General features: G+C 41.6%; 1 protein-coding gene across 1 annotated transcript; it reads right to left on the reverse strand.

The window, feature by feature from the left end:
• Positions 1 to 4,842: 4,842 nt before the first annotated feature.
• On the reverse strand, positions 4,843 to 15,013 carry LDHB (lactate dehydrogenase B). The gene is made up of 8 exons (XM_083829344.1): positions 14,876 to 15,013; positions 14,595 to 14,726; positions 11,272 to 11,389; positions 10,617 to 10,790; positions 8,332 to 8,505; positions 6,948 to 7,065; positions 5,971 to 6,094; positions 4,843 to 5,196 (listed from the first exon to the last, which is right to left on the reverse strand). The coding sequence occupies exons 2-8, from the start codon at positions 14,718 to 14,720 to the stop codon at positions 5,029 to 5,031; spliced, it is 1,002 nt and encodes a 333-aa protein (XP_083685470.1). The 5' UTR covers positions 14,721 to 14,726; positions 14,876 to 15,013; the 3' UTR covers positions 4,843 to 5,028.
• Positions 15,014 to 18,853: the final 3,840 nt, after the last annotated feature.

Below are 18,853 nucleotides of genomic sequence, written 5' to 3' on the forward strand. Positions count from 1 at the left end.
GGCCTGGCTCAACAGAGAGTTGCGGCTTGTGCTTAGCAGAAAAAAGAGGGTTTATAATCTTTGGAAAAAAGGGCGGGCCACTGAGGAGGACTACAAGGATGTAGCGAGGCTGTGCAGGGAGAAAATTAGAAAGGCCCAAGCTCATCTGGAGCTCAACCTGGCTACTGCCATTAAAGACAACAAAAAATCCTTTTACAAATATATCAACGCGAAACGGAGGACTAAGGAGAATCTCCATCCTTTACTGGATGCGAGGGGAAACCTAGTTACTAAGGATGAGGAAAAGGCTGAGGTGCTTAATGCCGCCTTTGCCTCAGTTTTTAGCGGTAATACCGGTTGTTCTCTGGATACCCAGTGCCTTGAGCTGGTGGAAGGGGATGGGGAGCAGGATGTGGCCCTCGCTATCCATGAGGAAATGGTTGGTGACCTGCTACGGAGCTTGGATGTGCGCAAGTCGATGGGGCCGGATGGGATGCACCCGAGGGTACTGAAAGAACTGGCGGAGGAGCTGGCCGAGCTGCTTTCCATCATTTATTGGCAGTCCTGGCTATCGGGGGAGGTCCCAGTTGACTGGCAGCTAGCCAATGTGACGCCCATCTACAAGAAGGGCCGCAGGGCAGACCCGGGGAACTATAGGCCTGTCAGTTTGACCTCAGTGCCAGGAAAGCTCATGGAGCAGATTATCTTGAGGGTCATCACGCGGCACTCGCAGGGCAAGCAGGCGATCAGGCCCAGTCAGCATGGGTTTATGAAAGGCAGGTCCTGCTTGACGAACCTGATCTCCTTCTATGACCAAGTGACGCGCTTGGTGGATGAGGGAAAGGCTGTGGATGTGGTTTACCTTGACCTCAGTAAGGCTTTTGACACCGTTCCCCACAACATTCTCCTCAAGAAACTGGCTGCTCGTGGCTTGGACTGGCGTACGCTTTGCTGGGTTAGAAACTGGCTGGATAGCCGGGCCCAGAGAGTTGTGGTGAATGGAGTCAAATCTGGTTGGAGGCTGGTCACTAGTGGTGTCCCCCAGGGCTCGGTACTGGGGCCGGTCCTCTTTAATATCTTTATTGATGATCTGGATGAGGGCATCCAGTGCACCCTCAGTAAGTTTGCAGATGACACCAAGCTAAGTGCGTGTGTCGATCTGCTCAAGGGCAGGAAGGCTCTGCAGGAGGATCTGGATAGGCTGGAGCGATGGGCTGAGGTCAACTGCATGAAGTTCAACAAGGCCAAGTGCCAGGTCCAGCACCTGGGGCGCAACAACCCCAAGCAGAGCTACAGGCTGGGAGATGAGTGGCTGGAAAGCTGCCTGGCAGAGAAGGACCTGGGAGTATTGGTTGATAGTCAGCTGAATATGAGCCAGCAGTGTGCCCAGGTGGCCAAGAAGGCCAACAGCATCCTGGCCTGTATAAGAAGCAGTGTGGCCAGCAGGTCTAGGGAAGTGATTGTGCCCCTGTACTCGGCTCTGGTGAGGCCGCACCTCGAGTACTGTGTTCAGTTTTGGGCCCCTCGCTACAGGAAGGACATGGACGTGCTCGAGCGAGTCCAGAGAAGGGCAACAAAGCTGGTGAGGGGTCTGGAGAACAAGTCTTACGAGGAGCAGCTGAGGGAGCTGGGCTTGTTCAGCCTGGAGAAGAGGAGGCTCAGGGGCGACCTCATCGCTCTCTACAGTTACCTGAAAGGAGGCTGTAGCGAGGTGGGGGTTGGTCTATTCTCCCACATGCCTGGTGACAGGACGAGGGGGAATGGGCTAAAGTTGCGACAGGGGAGTTTTAGGTTGGATGTTAGGAAGTACTTCTTTACTGAAAGGGTTGTTAGGCATTGGAATGGGCTGCCCAGGGAGGTGGTGGAGTCACCATCCCTGGAGGTCTTTAAAAGACGTTTAGATGTAGAGCTTAGCGATATGGTTTAGTGGAGTACTTAGTGTTAGGTCGGAGGTTGGACTCGATGATCTTGAGGTCTCTTCCAACCTAGAAATCTGTGATACTGTGTGACAGCCATGCAACTGCAATGAAGATGCAAGATTATATGATAAGACCCCTAACAACAAGTAATTACAGTATAATTAATGCAGATGGCTTAAAAAAATCAGTGAATGCCAAAAATAATCTGAAGAGTTTATTAATAAAATCTCAAAATCACCTTCTTGGAGATGCTTGTTGATACTTAAGTTTTGAACCAATCCCTCTCAGAACACATACAAGGCCACACTATTGTTATTTAAATTTCTCAGAGTATTTCCTTCATGACATCATCTCCCTAGAAGCAGAAATTGGTACAGTTAGGCTGCTGATCTACTAAGAAAACTGCTCATCATGCAGACCAATGAGATTTCCTCATTCTTTCAATTACCTGTTTCATCTGTATACTTTTTTTTGTCACATGCTGTGCTTTCTTGTGACAGGAACAGTTGTTAGCTCTTCACCTGCTTAATGTCAAGGCAAAAAAGATCTTGCAATACTGTTGATTTGTATGATCACTAGCAAACAAATCTCTGTGGACACTGAGGGGCTGAAGGAGCAGTTGACAGACACTAGGTGACAGTGTCTCAGCTCAAGCAGTGATTCCCATGTTAATTTCAAGATGTCACAATCTACTTTGGGTCTCAGCTTGCTGATCACAGAACGAGGAAGGTATTACAGTACTCTTTAATGGGTAAGGAATACATGCTGATATAATCAGAGTCATAAAACAGTTTATTGCAGCTGAGTGAGCTTTAAAAAAAATTCCTTGTTGGAAAGGAAGAGGGCCCACTCCTCGTTCTCTAAGAGAGCTGATGCCTCTTCACACACACCAGTCTCAAGAATCCTATAAAAGTAACATGCCACAACACAGTTTTGAATTATTGCATTAACTGAGTACAGCACAAGTAACAAAGCAGGAAAGGAACTACAGAGGTAACCAGCTAAACGTGGTCAGGTGAAAATTGCCAGTGGATATATCATGCAGACAGCCATTGCTTACACCACACCAACTGATCACGAACATTTTTTTTTTAGCAGGAACTTGAGCTAGTCAATCTATCCAGGTGTGGAAAGACTTCCAGTGAGATCTTCACACTTGGTTATGACAGCAAAGACTGATTCCCCCATCCTATCAATAGTCTGGCATTTAGCTTGTGATTGAGAGCAGAATCTCTAAGGTCTTCTTGTGATACTCTTTGTAAATAACGCTGTCACCAGCATCCCGATACATGGTATCTCACTGGCTATGTAATACTTCATAAATCACAGGATATCAGTTATCTCACACTACAGAAAGGCTTACTGGGTGTTCTGTTTAAAAAGGAGCTACAAAAGCTACCTACATGGTTCTGAAAGTGCTTCCATCCACTACTCAGTGTTATGATAGAGCTAGAAAAGGCTCTGACATATGCCAGTATCCACACCAACAAGTTTGTCTTTCACAGTAATTTGGAAGAGAAAGGGAAAAGAAAGATTCAACTAAAGTATTTGATACCTGACATTAAATGCTTAAGTGATCTGATAATACAGCCTTATGATACATGTTTACCTGGTTTTGATAGTATTGTCTCATACTAGAAGGCATTCACTATTTTTTATATAGGAAAGATTTTTTGTTTAAGTATTAAAGGATCACTAAGCAAACAAAAATGTCATTTTGACTTTTGCTTAAAAAATTAAGTAGCAAAGGACCTTCCTGCTGATAAATTTACAAAATCCATAATTTCCAGAGGACAGAGGCCAAAAAAAAAATCACATAATGAACATGAGTACTGAACACTCATAACTGCCCAAACCTCAGACAACTGGCGTAGCAGCGAGAATAAATTTCATCTTTTATCTGAGCAAAGTTGCTCTGGCAGCTGAAGTGGCCAACCAGACCCTTTGGTACAAGCTTGGTTTGCAGAAGACTGATAGGCAGCCTCATTGTGGTCTAGAGCTTTGTCAAAAGTGGGAGGCACTGGTCTCTTCTCTCTACTTCTCTAATGACCAGCAGTAGGACCCAAGGGAACAGCATGAAGCTGCATGATAGTGTCCTCCACCAACACCATTCATTATTCCAAGTCTCTGCTTTTTTTCCCCCCCTAGATCTTTCTGTATTGGGATATTTCATGAATGTTGTTCAGAGCAAGTGTCACAAATAAAGGAGTATAATTCTCAGCAACTTGCTTTTATCACCCTTTTATCTTAGCCATTTATTTTATGGTTAGTATCAATTCTGTAAGTGCACAGAAAAAAATTAGAAAACAAAACTTAAGGATATTTCAGGAATCTGTTCTCTTCTGTAAGTAGATCAGCACTTGTATAGCTTCCAAAATTGGACACAGCAGTTTAAGGCCCAAATCTATGACCATAAGACTCCAGCCCAACTAAACACTGGGACTTTGGTAATCAAGAGAAGTTTACTGATACAAGACATCACTGAAAACTAGACATCAGTAACTAGTAACAGGCAAATAAGTCAATCTACATAAGAGAAGTGTAAACAACGTAAGTTTTTCCCATAGCAGGTTTCTAGATCTATAGGACCCTTTCTCTAGGTTTCTGTAGGGTAATGGTAAACAAAACCTTAATGTTGGCATATTTTTGATGGGTGGCCCACAGGAAAACCCCCTATTCAATTTCTACCCACCAGTAAAGATATCAGAAAAGAATCTGGGCATAAACTACACTTAAATCATTATATCAACTGAAAATATTATAAAGAAATGGCTTCCAGTAAGACTGTATTAGTGAAATCCTACCACAGGTGACTACATTGTTTCTAACTTTATAACCACACACGTCTATCCTTTACTGTCTGCCACAGACTACATGAAAGTAGAATGTATTATCTAGAATAAACTAGAAATACCAGAAATAAGTCGCTAGGACAACAAAACATGCCTGAAAGTTGCTTTATTTGTTCATAAGGTCTGTGCGTTACAGCAAGCATAAGTTTAGCTACTGTAGACAAAAGCTCAGTCTGGAAGAGCATTAAATGTTAACCATAGAGATGTATAGTGAGTAGAGAGCCCACATTTGCACACAACACGCTGTTTTTCTATTGCTGGAATTTAACATTTGTGAATTACATATCTTTGAGATCTTTCTGGATGCTCCACAATGTATCTGCACTCTTTTTCAGCTGAGCCACCTCATCATCCTTCAGCTTTTGGTTGATGACGCTGGTCAATCCGGAGGCACTTAGGACACAAGGCAGGCTCAGGAAGACATCATTCTCAATGCCATACATGCCCTGCCACAAACAAGATAGTACATTACTGACAGAAATCCATAACTCCAGATTTGCATGTCAAGAATCTTTCTGACAGACCTTAAAGCCTGCAGAAAGTAGGCTTATTTTATAGCCTGCAGAAAGTTCAGTCAATGTATTTGAAGATACAAAAAGCTATTATTTTAAACCAAATAGCAATACTGAAATAGATTTCAGAAATTCTACCTCTAAAAGCCTCAATTTTGTTTATATCCAGCAAGCAGCTGACAAGTCTCAGAGATACAGAATTATGGTATGTTGCAGTGACAAGTCTGTTTCCTGACTATAGAGGGAGCTGTAAGTTCAGCTTGCTCAGATTCCTTCCTCCACAAGGGATTATGCAACTAGTACAGATATATATATATATATAAAATCAGCTATACAGGACATGCTTTTCCCTACCACCTTTGCTAGGGGGTGTTAAGTGGAATCACAGCTGGGCCTCCATGAAGTTTTCCATTTTTGCATGGAGATTTTCTTTTAATGAAGCTGCATACCATGCATAGCAAACTTTACACAAGGGTAATACAATACTAGACAGTACAGAGCACAGTTTGGCTCCAGACTTGTTATAAAGGTAAGCTAAGAAGAGAAAAATTGCAACAGTAAGTTCCCTGTATAACATTTCAAACTCAGTACTTTTTAACAAAGCTTCCTTTGTACATCACCTTGCTGACTGTTTTAGTCTTTTCATAGTCTAGTTTCTCCCACAATAAAAACATTAACTAGAGGATCCAATTAGCCACCATTTCTTACCTTTACCAGTGTTGACACTGAATGAACCCGGCACAAGTTCTTCAGCATGGTCTCACAGAGCTCAGCAACACTAAGGCCAATGGCCCAGTTTGTGTATCCCTTCAGCCTGATTACCTCATAGGCACTAAGGAAACATTGAAATAGTCACATTAAGATTTAGTATTCCAAAAAGTATATTGAAGACGCCTTAAGATAAACAAATGTTTCCCATTTAAAGAAGAACTCCTGTGATATGCTAAGTTTTAGAATTAAAACATTTAAGTAAGTCACATTTCAGCATTACAGTATAAAATATGAAGTCTACATTATCCCATATGTATATTAACAAAACCCTATTGTTCTCTCAGCTGAAAAAGAGAAAGATTCATAGATTCCATGTACAAACTATTATTTTAGTTAAAGGTACAAAAACAGAAGAAAACAAATTCCTTATTCAAATCAGTAGGACAATGGCTTAGATATTCCAGATGTATTCAGAACAATTAAGTAGATATAAAGCTGCATACCACCCCCCACATCTTAATTGTTTTACCCAATGTCTGAAAGCTTTACACCAGCTTAGTGAGACAGGTAACTTAGGGACATACATATCAGCTTTTTGACAAATCACAAACAAAAGTTTTCCTAAGAGTCAACTCCAATGCTCTGCTCACAGAAACATATCACCTTTTCCCACCGTCTTGCTCCCTTTGTACAAGGATAGCCATGTAAGAAATTATTTGCAAGAATGCAAGTGCATACTGGTTCTGTAAGCCCTGCAGTACTCAAGTAGGTACATTGCACAAGAGTTGGAATCAACGCAGGAAAATAAAGCTTACCAACTGAAATCCTGCATTTCTGTGCTTAAACTAGTACTTCCACTTGTGCAACCCCTCCTAATATGAGGGCATTAAAGCTGCAGCAGAATAGAGATGCAGCATGCAGAAATGCTATTTCTAGTATCAAATGCATCCATAGAATTCCTTAACTTACTATACCTTTCAACCACTTGCTTGTGGACTTCTTTCCAGTTCTCACTGTCTTTGTCAGTTCCCATGGCAGGATTCAGCTCCAGGAGAGAAACGCCTGCCACATTAACTCCGCTCCAAACAGCCACTACAACAGAGAGAGGACATAAGCTTCCACAGCACTTCACTAGGCAAAGCAGAGGATTACTTGCTAATATAAACTTGAAATAAAGTCATAGCAGCTAGAACCACAATAGTCTGAGAAGAAGGTTTTCTGTTTTCATTTAGCTATGGTTACTTCTGAGGACTCTGGGCACCAGGTTTAATAATATTTTAGTACTGGTACAGATTAAACAACTGACAGATCTTTGAGTCCTCTGGACAAGTACTTTTCAAGTCAGAAACCTCAAATCTGAGCAAATAGGCACATCTTAGTTGTTCAGCCTTTTAAAACTAACTTTATTCAAGAATTGCAAAAGTATGTATTTGCTGTCCCACACATCAACATGAAGATATTCTCCAAGAACTGTACTCTATTTCCCTGAATAACGGGATAGCAATATGCAAACTTAGAATACCAGGAGAAGAATTTGCAAGTCTCTTCACATCAGAAGCTTACAGACACTCTCCCCTGTTCCTGCATAGTAACCAGGAAATTTCCTGGTTACTTCAAAGCAAAAGCAGATGAAAGTGAAGCAGAACAAGCTCTGTGTATGCTCAACCAAGCTCTGCTTTCATGACAGCACTGGGCTGGCTTCAGTTAGTACTGTAGTTGATCAGACACTACTTTGATCAAATGCAATGTGACATTGAAGATGTGCCTCCCTTACAAAAACAGTACTACAATTTAAAGCAGCACCCATCTTCTGGACAGCTGTTCTGCTGCATCTTTTCAGGCTTGAAATAAACATGAAAACTAAGATGAATAAGCTTCTTTCATTTCATGATTTTCAAATTTACCTTTTTAAAACCTCTTTAAATACCACGGAGGAGTCACAAAATAAGGGAAGGAATAGTTGTTAGCTTGAATCTGGATTGTAAACCTTTTCTATTATTTACAACAATCTCTGCCACCCACCTAGTACAAACTAATACTGCTTTCAGAAGAGAATCACGTTACAGACCATATGTTACAGTAATCCACAAAAACTAAGGATGAAGTAGTAAACTATAGTCCTTAGGACACAGCACTACATTGGTGAAAACTGGTCTTTTCAATTCAGGATTTAATTATACATCCTGAATCACTTGCATTGAAAAAAAGCATAGCTGGATTTCCTGGACTTTGTTGTCTTATGATCTTGATTAAGAGACAGTGTAGTGCCAGTCATTCAAGCTCAGCCACATCCGTTTTCGGATTTTTCTAACACATTCAGCCTCAGTCTGTAATACTGTGGCCAAAACTGCTCCTTACCACTGGAATCACCATGTTCTCCTAGAATCCAGCCATGGCAGCTGGTTGGGTGGACACCAAGTCTCTCAGCCATCAGGTAGCGGAATCTAGCTGTGTCTAGATTGCAGCCACTTCCAATCACACGGTGTTTTGGCAGGCCACTTAGCTTCCATGTGACATAGGTTAATATATCAACTGAAAAGAAGAGCATGCATAGTAAATGAAACCGTTCACATATACCAGAAAGAATGTTCCAGCAAGCACTTTATTACAGGGATAGGGCAATCAAGAGGACACAAAACATAGACAGGCTCATTGTTCACAGTATTTTAGACCTATCCTATTTGCAGGATTAAGATGAATATATCACTTAAGCTTAGGACTCATCTAGCTAACACTCAAAACATATTGAGGAAGGCCTTTGGATATAAATATCCTACCAGCCAAAACCGCAGGAGCTTTTTTTGGTCACAGCTAGACCCCTAGGGCATCCAGAACTGGGACAGAACTCTTTATCTATCTAAAGACAGTCAAGCAATTTCCTGAAGTAATGCCACCTTCCACTTTACAATAACAGGCAAGAACAATTTACAGTAAAAGTTTGAAAATTATGTACTATTTCTAGTTAGTAACTACTTCAGGTTCATTTATTGAACACATCTGTTCGTTAAATAGTTTCTGCACTGAATACCTTTTTAGTATGGAAAGCCAAATGAGCTCTATGCTTTGGCTGCATGTGTCTCTAAAAATAGTTTAGGAAAACAAACCAATTAAGGTTACAGCAGACAAGAAAAACCCATCTCTGTAGCTCAAAGCAACAATAATGAACAGACAACAATAAGTTTTGACTCCAAAACTCAAGGAGAAGCCAGTTCTCAGGAGGAATGTATTTATATATAGATCATTTGCTCAGGCACCAAAAGCATGTAACAGGAAGGTGCAAACTGCACTGAGACTACATGTGGCATGCCCACTAGGCATTGCTTCCCTACAGCCACAATTGGCACAGTTTCTGCCAGGGCCAGAGCAACCTATGTATAGACTACAGAGCACCTCCCTTTCAAATAAGTACATTCACTCTGGCTTCCAGGTGCCAAGCTGCATCACAGTTCTGGACACAGCTTTGTCATCTCACTGTTCACCAACAGTAGGGCTTTCCACTCAGGACAGGATGTGGACAGTGTTATCAGAGTTACAGCCCAGACAGATCTGTCATATTCCAGTGCTCCTGAAGTCCTTTCTAATGGGCTTACAGTAGTTTCCACTACACCCACTAGTTGTACAAGACAATTCCACACATTCTAAGAAAAAGCAAAGCAAAACAATTCTAGAAAAGCAGTGTGCAGTTCTCCCCCTGCAGCTATGCTACAGGAAAGGTCTTTAGTTTGAATTCAGCCTTGCTAGAACAAAAACAATGTTTTGTGACTTGATTTTTAGATAAGTTTAAAATTGCCATGTTATTGTACTTGCATAGTAACTACTTGCTTGGTAAACCAATATTTAGTACTACTTGTATACTAGCTAATTGCTTAAACACCAGCTGAGTTGGTAGTTTTACATGCACTACTCTGACTGTCAAGTCAGCCTTAAAAGCAGTGTCACTTCATTGCCAGAGCTCTATAGTAATGGCTTTACTCTGATGTTGAATCTAGCAAAGACAATCCTACAGAGACTTCCTACAAAGCATACTGATGTTTATAAGCAGCTTTAGGAATCCTGATGTCCAGGCTTTTCCAGGACAGTTAGATAGTTGTGCATGCTCACTTGTAAGTTATGAAAGATGTAGTTATTACTTATGTATTATATTTAGCCCACCATTTTTGTTCAGCACAAAGAAACTTTCCTGAAAATACAGATGTAGCTGTATTTTCTTACTTCAGTGTTATTGCAATTGTTTAACAAGCATGGTTTATATCTTAAAGGGTAAATTCTTCAATCTGAAGAATGGCCATAGTATATCCAAAGATAGTTATTTACAAACAGCTTAAGAGCTAAATGAATGTCTCCTGCTCATTCAAACCTTCAGAGCTAGAAATTTAAAGCTACCTACTGCTTAAGCCAATGCAAGAAAGGAAGTATCTACCATTAGATACACTCTTAAAATGCAGACTATGAGGAGTTCTGAATAAGTGTTCTACACTTAGAAGTGCTCTTTATATTTTAGTTAGCAACTACAAAGCAGACATCCGAAGTTATTAATTAATCCAAGATTATTAATCCAAGAGATTTCTATTTGAAAAGATTAATGAAACACTAGTTTTCCAAAACCAGAATTAATTCATAAGTACTTCAGAGAACTGTCTTACCTGGGTTGGAAACCACAAGAATGGTGCAATTGGGGCTGTATTTAACAATCTGAGGAATGATGAATTTGAATACATTCACATTCCTCTGAACCAGGTTGAGACGACTTTCCCCTTCTTGCTGACGAACACCTGCAGTTACTACCACAATCTTGGAGTTGGCTGTGACAGCATAATCTACAACCAAGCATGGAAAAGACTTAAATAGACTTATCACTAATTTCAACACCATCATGTTCACACAGGTATTCTGGGTAGTCTCTCCACCATATCAATATTCGAACCCAAACATGAGACATCATCCCAACAAATCAGCACACAGGTCTGGAGAATACATTCAACCCCCTCTGAATCTCAGTTCCATTATCCATATAAATGAACATTATTTCTTCTATATTAAAGTACTACTGCTTCACTAGTTAAAAAAAAAACAGTTTTACAAAACTGCCACCCAAAATAGTAAGTTGACCATTAGAGATTTAAGAAAGCATGAATTGAGAGCCATTCCCATTGGGATATTAGTCTGAAATCTCACCCCGATTCATAAATTTAATCATTTTGATGCCCAGTCCTGAGTCCTGATAACATGAGTAATGCTCCACTATTAGATTTACAGAATACTAGTATTAATAAAATAATTTAAGGTTCTGAGGTTCACCTTTGTCTGCCACAATCTTATGAGTTTGAAGGAACAAGCTCCCATGCTGCAGATCCATCATTTCTCCTTTCAGTTTGTCTTCCAAAACATCAACCAGAGCAAGCTCATCACAAAGACTCTGAAGAAATAACAAAATTTAAAAGGAACCAATATATTATTAGCCATAGTTACTTCTGAGTTGAGCAATATAACCTTTTAAATGAACATGATACACATCTGGAAGCATCCACTCTATAAAGACAAACCCATAGGACAGAACTATCTTGGTGCTACTACAAGATACACCAGAACAAAGTCACAGGCTACTTCAGAACAAGTTTATCAACCTTGTCCAGACTTTCTAAAACGTTACTTGTGGGTAGTTTTGACTGTGCAGCTACCCCTTTACCTGTATGCACTTTGTAACTTTTTTTTAAAAAAAGAGAAAAAAAGGCTGCACCTTTGAGTTATAAGAAACCCTATAAACCCATTCAGTAGAAAAAGAGAAGGCCCATTTTAATGTTTAGACACTTAACACCATACTACTTCACTAATAAGTGTGTTTTCTTATTAGAAAACAGAATCTTTCAACTAACTTATTGAACAAAAATAGAACAGAAACAGACTGATTTTCCTTGATATTAGGAGACAGTATCAGGGAAAACAAACTAATTTTTCTTCCATTAGAGCTATTACAACATTGTTGCTTTGCAAAACAGATTTAGTCATATATGCTTGTTGTCCAGCCAGGTTAAGTAGGGAAACAACATCATGTAGTCTCAGAACAGGACAACAGTGAAACACAGGGGTGGAATAAAGATGTTCTTCTATTACAGAGAATTTCTATTACAGAGTTTTACCACCTTCTGAGAGAAGTGTTAGCTAACTTTGTAAATTCCATTATACTTTGAAGGCTTATAATTCAGTAAATTACACTGAGAATCAGATTAGTAGCTCTGTTTTCCTAGGTATCTGTATCCCATCTGAAGGTAGTTGTTAGGACATTATTATGCTATTGAAAGCGTCACATCAAGCAAACTTCTCTTTGGTTTCATATAGAAAGGGCAATGCTAATTTCACATCAAAATTAGTCATTAGCATCAACTGCACACTTTAAACATGTAACACTATTTACTGTTTTTCATCTAGAAGAATGTTTAACAGCAAGTATACTTAAGCCTTTCACTTCAGATTAAAAAAAAAAATCACACTGGAGTCTATTGCTTTTTTGCACCATTAGCTTTCACAACTGAGTTGATCAAGTACTGGAAGAAAACCTCAAAGTCTAGGGGAAGGTGTCCCTGCTCACGGCAGGGGGAGTGGGAGTGGAATTAAGTGATCTTTAAGGTCCTTTCCAACCCAAACCATTCTGTGATTGTATACTCACTAGTTTACCCTGCAGACTATTTAAAAGCAAAGTAAAAGTCTCAGTTATTTAAATGTTATCAGAAGTATCCTTAACAGAAGTTACCGGCATTAAACTACATGTAATCCGAATCTCAGAAAAGAATGCATGCAGAAGTGTGATTATATATAAGTTTATACATACTAGTGATATGGGCCTGAGCATAGACCTTGCACCAGACTCTGCAGGCTAAGGAGCCAGTTTGCTCACTGAACCAGAGAAGTACCTGGAATAACTCCAGCAACTACTTTCAGGAATTTGCATCAATGTTGCCTAGGGAATTCAGCTTGCTATTAGCACACACAGAATAGAAGTCTACATTATCACCATCAGAAACAGCTTAAAATATTCTCATTAAAAACAGTTGCCTTGAGACTGTAGACCTTTCCACTTCTAAAATGGTACAGCAACAGTGACTTGTTTCTAACAGAGCTAAAAATAACTAACATGGAATTTTAGTGTCATTGAAATGTACATATTAATACTACAGGGGTAAACTGAACTTAGTATTAGCACACTACGTTACATAAAATCTAAAGCCATCTAAAATTCAACTGTGTCCAAATATTAACACATAGGAAGTTAGGCACAAAGTTTTATGCTATGGTTTAACAAAATTAGAAGACATTTTGGGCAGCCAACCATCTTGCAGAAGTCAGTCACATCTAGTTCAGTGACAAGAATTACATGTTTCTGTTATAAAAGCATTTTATATTACAACTTACATTTGCGAACGAATAAGAATAGCAGAAGCCCAGAGGTAATGAACTCCATCATGTCATAATCAAGACTGGAAAATTTAAGACTAGCTTTTATTCTAGGTTTGGTCCATACATCTCAGCAACTGTAAAACTAAACTTCTGAGAGCGCAATTTGATCCTGCATAGCGTACAATATTAAGTGCAGACAAATGATGGATTGTAATCAAGTTTACAGTAATTTACCTGACTTCTGGTCTGTTATACTTAAAGGCTACAGCACTGCTTCAGAAACAAGTGAGTTTGAGGAAAGCATTTTCTTTTTATATCTGTAGTTTTTAAGCAACAGTGAATTGTCTTTCTCTCCTCCATTACCTTTCAGCTTTAGTTACAAGTTATATACTTGTGAAAAAAGTTGTTAACTTCAATTCAGTACTTAGGTTCACAATGGCCTTTACTTACTGCCAAGGCTTAAATATTAGCAAGTCAAAGCCCTTGAACATTTTTTCCACAATTAAAATCAGTACTTCAAAACACACATCCTCAAGGTAATAGAGGACAGATCATCTCCAAATAAGAGACAACTGTTTCAGTAGCACATGCAAGATTTTTGATCCCAATATTGTGAGCTACTTGATGCAAGATCTACCACTTCAGGAGGGTAGGGCGTAAGTTTGTCTTCTTAGGAAGAAAGATAAGGCCTGTGACTCCCACTCATCTTTTTAAAAACAAGCAGAAGGAATCAAGTTTAACTTGGTCATAGTCTTTTGTTTTTTTGTGAATACTATGGACAAAGATCCTTGTTATGTGTTTACACTTTGCTCTAGGACCACAACCTGGGATTCACCTAGTAAAAGTAAACAGAAGTTAGAGTAACTTCTAGGTTCAGATTTAGTTTTTGAAGACTACAGGTAACACCTCTGTAACCAGACAACACCAGCTAAAGAGAAGTAAAGAAGCCCACTAAAGGCAGCAGTGATATTTTAACCCCTTCAGTTAGGGCACAGATGCATTAAGAGCACGCTGCAAGGGCACGTAGTCCTCCCATACTCCGCACCGACTTCTGGAGCGCCCACATTTGTTACTCAGTGGCGGAGCTCCACTGGGCAGCCTCCAGCTTTGTCATGGAAGAATTAAAGATGCGTATGTTCAAAAGAAAAAAAAAAAAAAAAGAGAAAGGAGGGCTCGGGAACAGGCTAAGAACGGTTAGGTTTATGGCTGAAGGCGGCAGGGCACCGTACCTTTCCGAGGATGCTGATGGCGCAGGCCATGCCCACCTGCCCGACGCCCACCACCGTTATCTTGCTGCTGGGCGCCGCGCTAGCGGCGGCCACGGGGGTCATCAGCTTCTCCTTCAGGGTCGCCATAGTGTCCTGCGGGAGAAGGCTCGGGTCAGCACGGCGGGATACGACCCCACAACCACCCCACTCGTTACCAAGCCCCACATCCGTTACCGGCCGCCTCCCCCCTTCAGAGGCCCGGGGCACCCGCTTCCCGGCAGCCCCACCCGGCCCGCACCCACCGGCTACGCTCGGAGCAGGGGGATGCAGAACCGTTCTCCAGCTGCCCTCGGCGCCCAGCAATGAGGGATCCGCAGCGGAAGGGGCGGCCCCCAACCAGCCGGGCCGCACCGCCCCCCACCGCCCCCCGCCGCGCCCCCGGGGCGGGCCCCAGCGCCGTGAGGGGCCGAGGGCTCCGCGCTCCGGCTCCGCAGAGGATGGGGGCTGCGGGGACACGCGGGCAGCACCTGGCCCTAATCCCTCTCTCTCGTGTTTGGGGCGCTTTAGAGAAAGCGTGGAGGGATTTCCACCGGCCCGCCGCCCCCCACGGGGCTTGTGGGGGTGCTTGTCCTGAAATGGGGGGGATCCCTGCAACTGGGGGTCCCTGCGCCAGCAGTCTCTTCAACCGGAGGTCCCTGCAGTGGGGGTCCCTACAATGGGGGTTTCTTCAACCGGGGTTCCCTGCAATGGGGTCCCTGCAACAAGGGTTCACTGCCACAAAGGGTTATTGCAATGGGGTATCAATATCACGAAGGGTTATTGCAATGGAGTGTCACTACAATGAAGGGTTATTGCAATGGGGTGTCACTGCACCAAAGGGTATTGCAACAAAGGGTTATTGCAGTGTTGGCCCACGGCAGCCAGGCATTTCGGCAGCACAAGGAAAGCTGGAGCCTGCTTAGTGTGACCTGTGCAACTGCATGGCAGCCTCACAGAGAAAAGGGAAACGCTGTCCCTCTCTGGGTTATTTTTGCTGATCGAGGGAGGGCGCGCAGATGGTTGGAGTGAGTTTGTCGGAAGCCAGCCCAAGGTCACCTGCAGCAGAGCCCTGCGTGAGCTGGAAACAGGCTGTGCAGTGTAGTGCAGTGCCTCAGGCAGCATCGTGTTGGAAATAGGCCCTACTTTACGCCCCAGGCTGTGAGCTGGCTGTTGTCCTGCTTTTGACTCTGTACACATAAAGGACACTGCTTGCTATGTACATGGAGGCCCTCACACACATCTCTGAGTTTACCTTCACAGTAATGTAGAGGAAGTGTTCTCTCTGTTTCACAGAGCTATTGACTTAGCCAGGAGGAATGTTAAGAGGAATCACTGCAAAGGAGGAGTCATGCACAAATAAAGCATTTTACATTGTCTTATTCTGAGGCAAAGTTACTGAAGTTACAGTATCTGATTTTCGTGTGCTCTGAGTTTTGCCCTGCAGCTGACTTAGCTAATTTTTTTGTCGTTGAATAAATCCTGATGGGACAACGGCATGTCTGAAGTCACACATGCTTTGGCAAGAACAAGGAATGTAACAATGCTATGCCACAATGGTTCCTCCTCCTACTACTTTCTCCTGCTCCTCCTCTTCCTCCTTCTCCTCCTCCTCCTCCAACAGAAGGCCCAACCCACATCATAGTATCTCGGACTATTGTGCCATATCCCAATAATCCCAACAGAGAATCACTTTAAAATTTTAATATGTAGGGCCCATGGGATAAGCCTGAGCCCCCAGAGTGTCAATGGAGTTTTGTTCCTTTTTAAAGTAATAAGCACACCAACCACCCTAAAGAACAGTAAATAAGATATGACATGCTTTTCCTCTGACCTTTCTGTTGCTTTGCATTGGGACATTTTGGGCATACGATTTTGGGTATGCAGTTTGCCATTGTTGCTGAACAGGAAAGAAGGAAGTGGTTTGCTGAAATTCCTGCAGGGCCAATGCATGGGGAATCGAAAGGAAAGAATAGCAAAAAGTATTTTCTCCTAATGCTGTAACATGACTTCTTTGTAGCAGTCAAGAGAGAAAGTAGAGGTAGAATGCTGAATTGCAGACATTTCCAATTTCACCAGGAAAAAAAATGCTGTAGATGCCTCATCACACATCATTAATTCTCTCTCTTATGAGAAGGAAAACAGAATGGTAGATTCCGGAGTCCTCCTAAATAAGTGTCTAGGCACAGAGGCTAGCCCTTCCTGTCTAAGACTGTGGTTGCCCTTTTGGTGTTGTTCCCAGCTTAAAGTTTTCTTGATTTTTTTGCCAATTATTTTGCCAGGTTAGCACTCACTGGATTAATTCCCTCTGGCTCACCAAGCAGCCAAATAAATGCTGGTGCCAGCTTGGGAGAGTTGGTGAGAGCGAATGGTGACGAAAGGGTGAAACCTGCTTTTCTGGGCATCAGTACAGATCCGTGCTGGCTTTGAATGACTATCTAGCTGTGACCTACTTTACTTCATTATGTTGTTTGGCATTGCAAAGGGTGCCCTGGAGAGACAGGAATGAGTTAACTCATCCACATGGCACTTCAGGTAGTGGCTGAAGAAAACGAATTCAAGACTTCCTAGGTACAGATGAAATGGGAGCTGGACAGAAATTAAAATCATACAGTGAAAAGTCAGGGTAAGACAGTTTATCTTGTATAATCGGAACTGGAACACGCACAGCTGGACTTTACAAAAATAAATGGGAAGGGAGAAAAAAAGGTATGTGCGGGAGGAGAGACCAGGGGCGTTTGAGAGCAGGATTCACTCATTCCTGAATTGGAGCACAGGTCCGTATACCTCCTGCCAGCATCCCTGCTGAGGAGCGCTCACCGCTGTACCACATACTCTTTGGACTGGATCCTTCTCTTGCATTACAAGCATTCAACAATTAGTTATGACAGTAGCATTTGTAATTAAGCTAAGAGGGAAAGGCCACTTCCCTGTCTGAAAGACCTTAAAGGCCCTGATTTAGATCAGGCCTCGTCCTGCTGGCAGTATTAAAAGCAGAGGGTATTTAATCCTTTCTCTGAAGCTCTTGCAATCTAAATAGATAGGGCAGGTGCAGGTCAAAAGAAGAAGATTACTCCCCCTTCCTGCTTCCAGTTACTTACTTATTTATTTTCTCAGACGACGGAGAACTGAGGCACTGAGAGGTGAAGAGACAGGGTCAAACAGGAGGCCTAGTGGTGACAGGTCACAGTTTCAAAGTTCAGCTCAAGTTTGGCAACGTTGGCATTTTTGATGAAGCAGAGTTTTTCAGAAAAACAAACCCTAGTGTTAAGGGACACAGTCTAAATAAATTTGCCTAGTAACCTTCATACAATTACAACTTTTTTTTTTTTTGTGTGTGTGTGTGTGTATGTACATTTTAATCACATTTAAGTTTTGGTTTGTATACAAGGTCTGTAATTAGGTAGGTCTGCATCTGTGCCATCATCTTCCCAAAACACATGAAAGTAGATATGATTTCCCTGATGTTCCTTTTTTCCAAAACTACTGTTAGAAATTAGAAACAGAGTGCTCACTTGAAAATCTCTATTAATGGAACTCTTTCCTACAGCAAAATGTCAGTGGTCTGATGGCAATGGTCTGAAGATGGCTCTAGTCCTAAGGAGAATGGAGAGACATGAATTATTGGTCCACTTTTGCAAAATAGAGAGAGAGAGGTTCATGTGCCGGAAATCACAAAGTGCCAGTGTACACACAATACTTGCAAATGCTGAACTGAAGTTCTGGTGCACCTAAGTTTAATTCTGTGCTTATTTGTCTGACTTTTCCATTAGGAGGGAAAATACATCACACATTAAAGAAGAATGATCTTGGAGTGGCAGTTCTGCAACCTTCTTTACCTCAGTTTTATTTGAGAGAATGATTCCTTATTTTTGGCATTGGGCCTAGGTTTTGTTTAATTTTTGTTTAAAGATTATACAGTACAGCAGATAACACATTCATAATAGCTAAATCCTTTATAATGTAGTTAATCAAAAACAAACATACATCACATGCACGTGTGCACAAGTTTGTACAGTAATCACCAGCAACTGAAGGTCCTAGTGCTAGTGGAAGAGGTAAGCCCTTGTTAAATTAAACTTTTTTTTTTTTTATTAACACAGACTATAGCACTGTTAATGACACTGTCATTAATTTGACACTGTCAAACCTATGTTACCATATGGGGGTCATTGATAGAGTACCTGGAAAAGATATTTCATTTTTCATAATTCATGTCTCCCAGTAAACAAATTTTTCTTTCA

This window comes from Anser anser (genome assembly GCF_964211835.1).
Source record: "Anser anser genome assembly, chromosome: 1".
Classification (NCBI taxonomy): Eukaryota; Metazoa; Chordata; class Aves; order Anseriformes; family Anatidae; genus Anser; species Anser anser.

Coding starts and splice junctions, on each gene's coding strand:
- LDHB (XM_083829344.1), bottom strand. CDS start 14,720: ATGGCGACCCTGAAGGAGAAGCTGATGACCCCCGTGGCCGCCGCTAGC. Junction 10,791..11,271: donor TAAGATTGTGGCAGACAAAG/GTGAACCTCAGA, acceptor GCTTGGTTGTAG/ATTATGCTGTCACAGCCAAC. Junction 7,066..8,331: donor AGAACATGGTGATTCCAGTG/GTAAGGAGCAGT, acceptor TCTCTGTTGTAG/TGGCTGTTTGGAGCGGAGTT.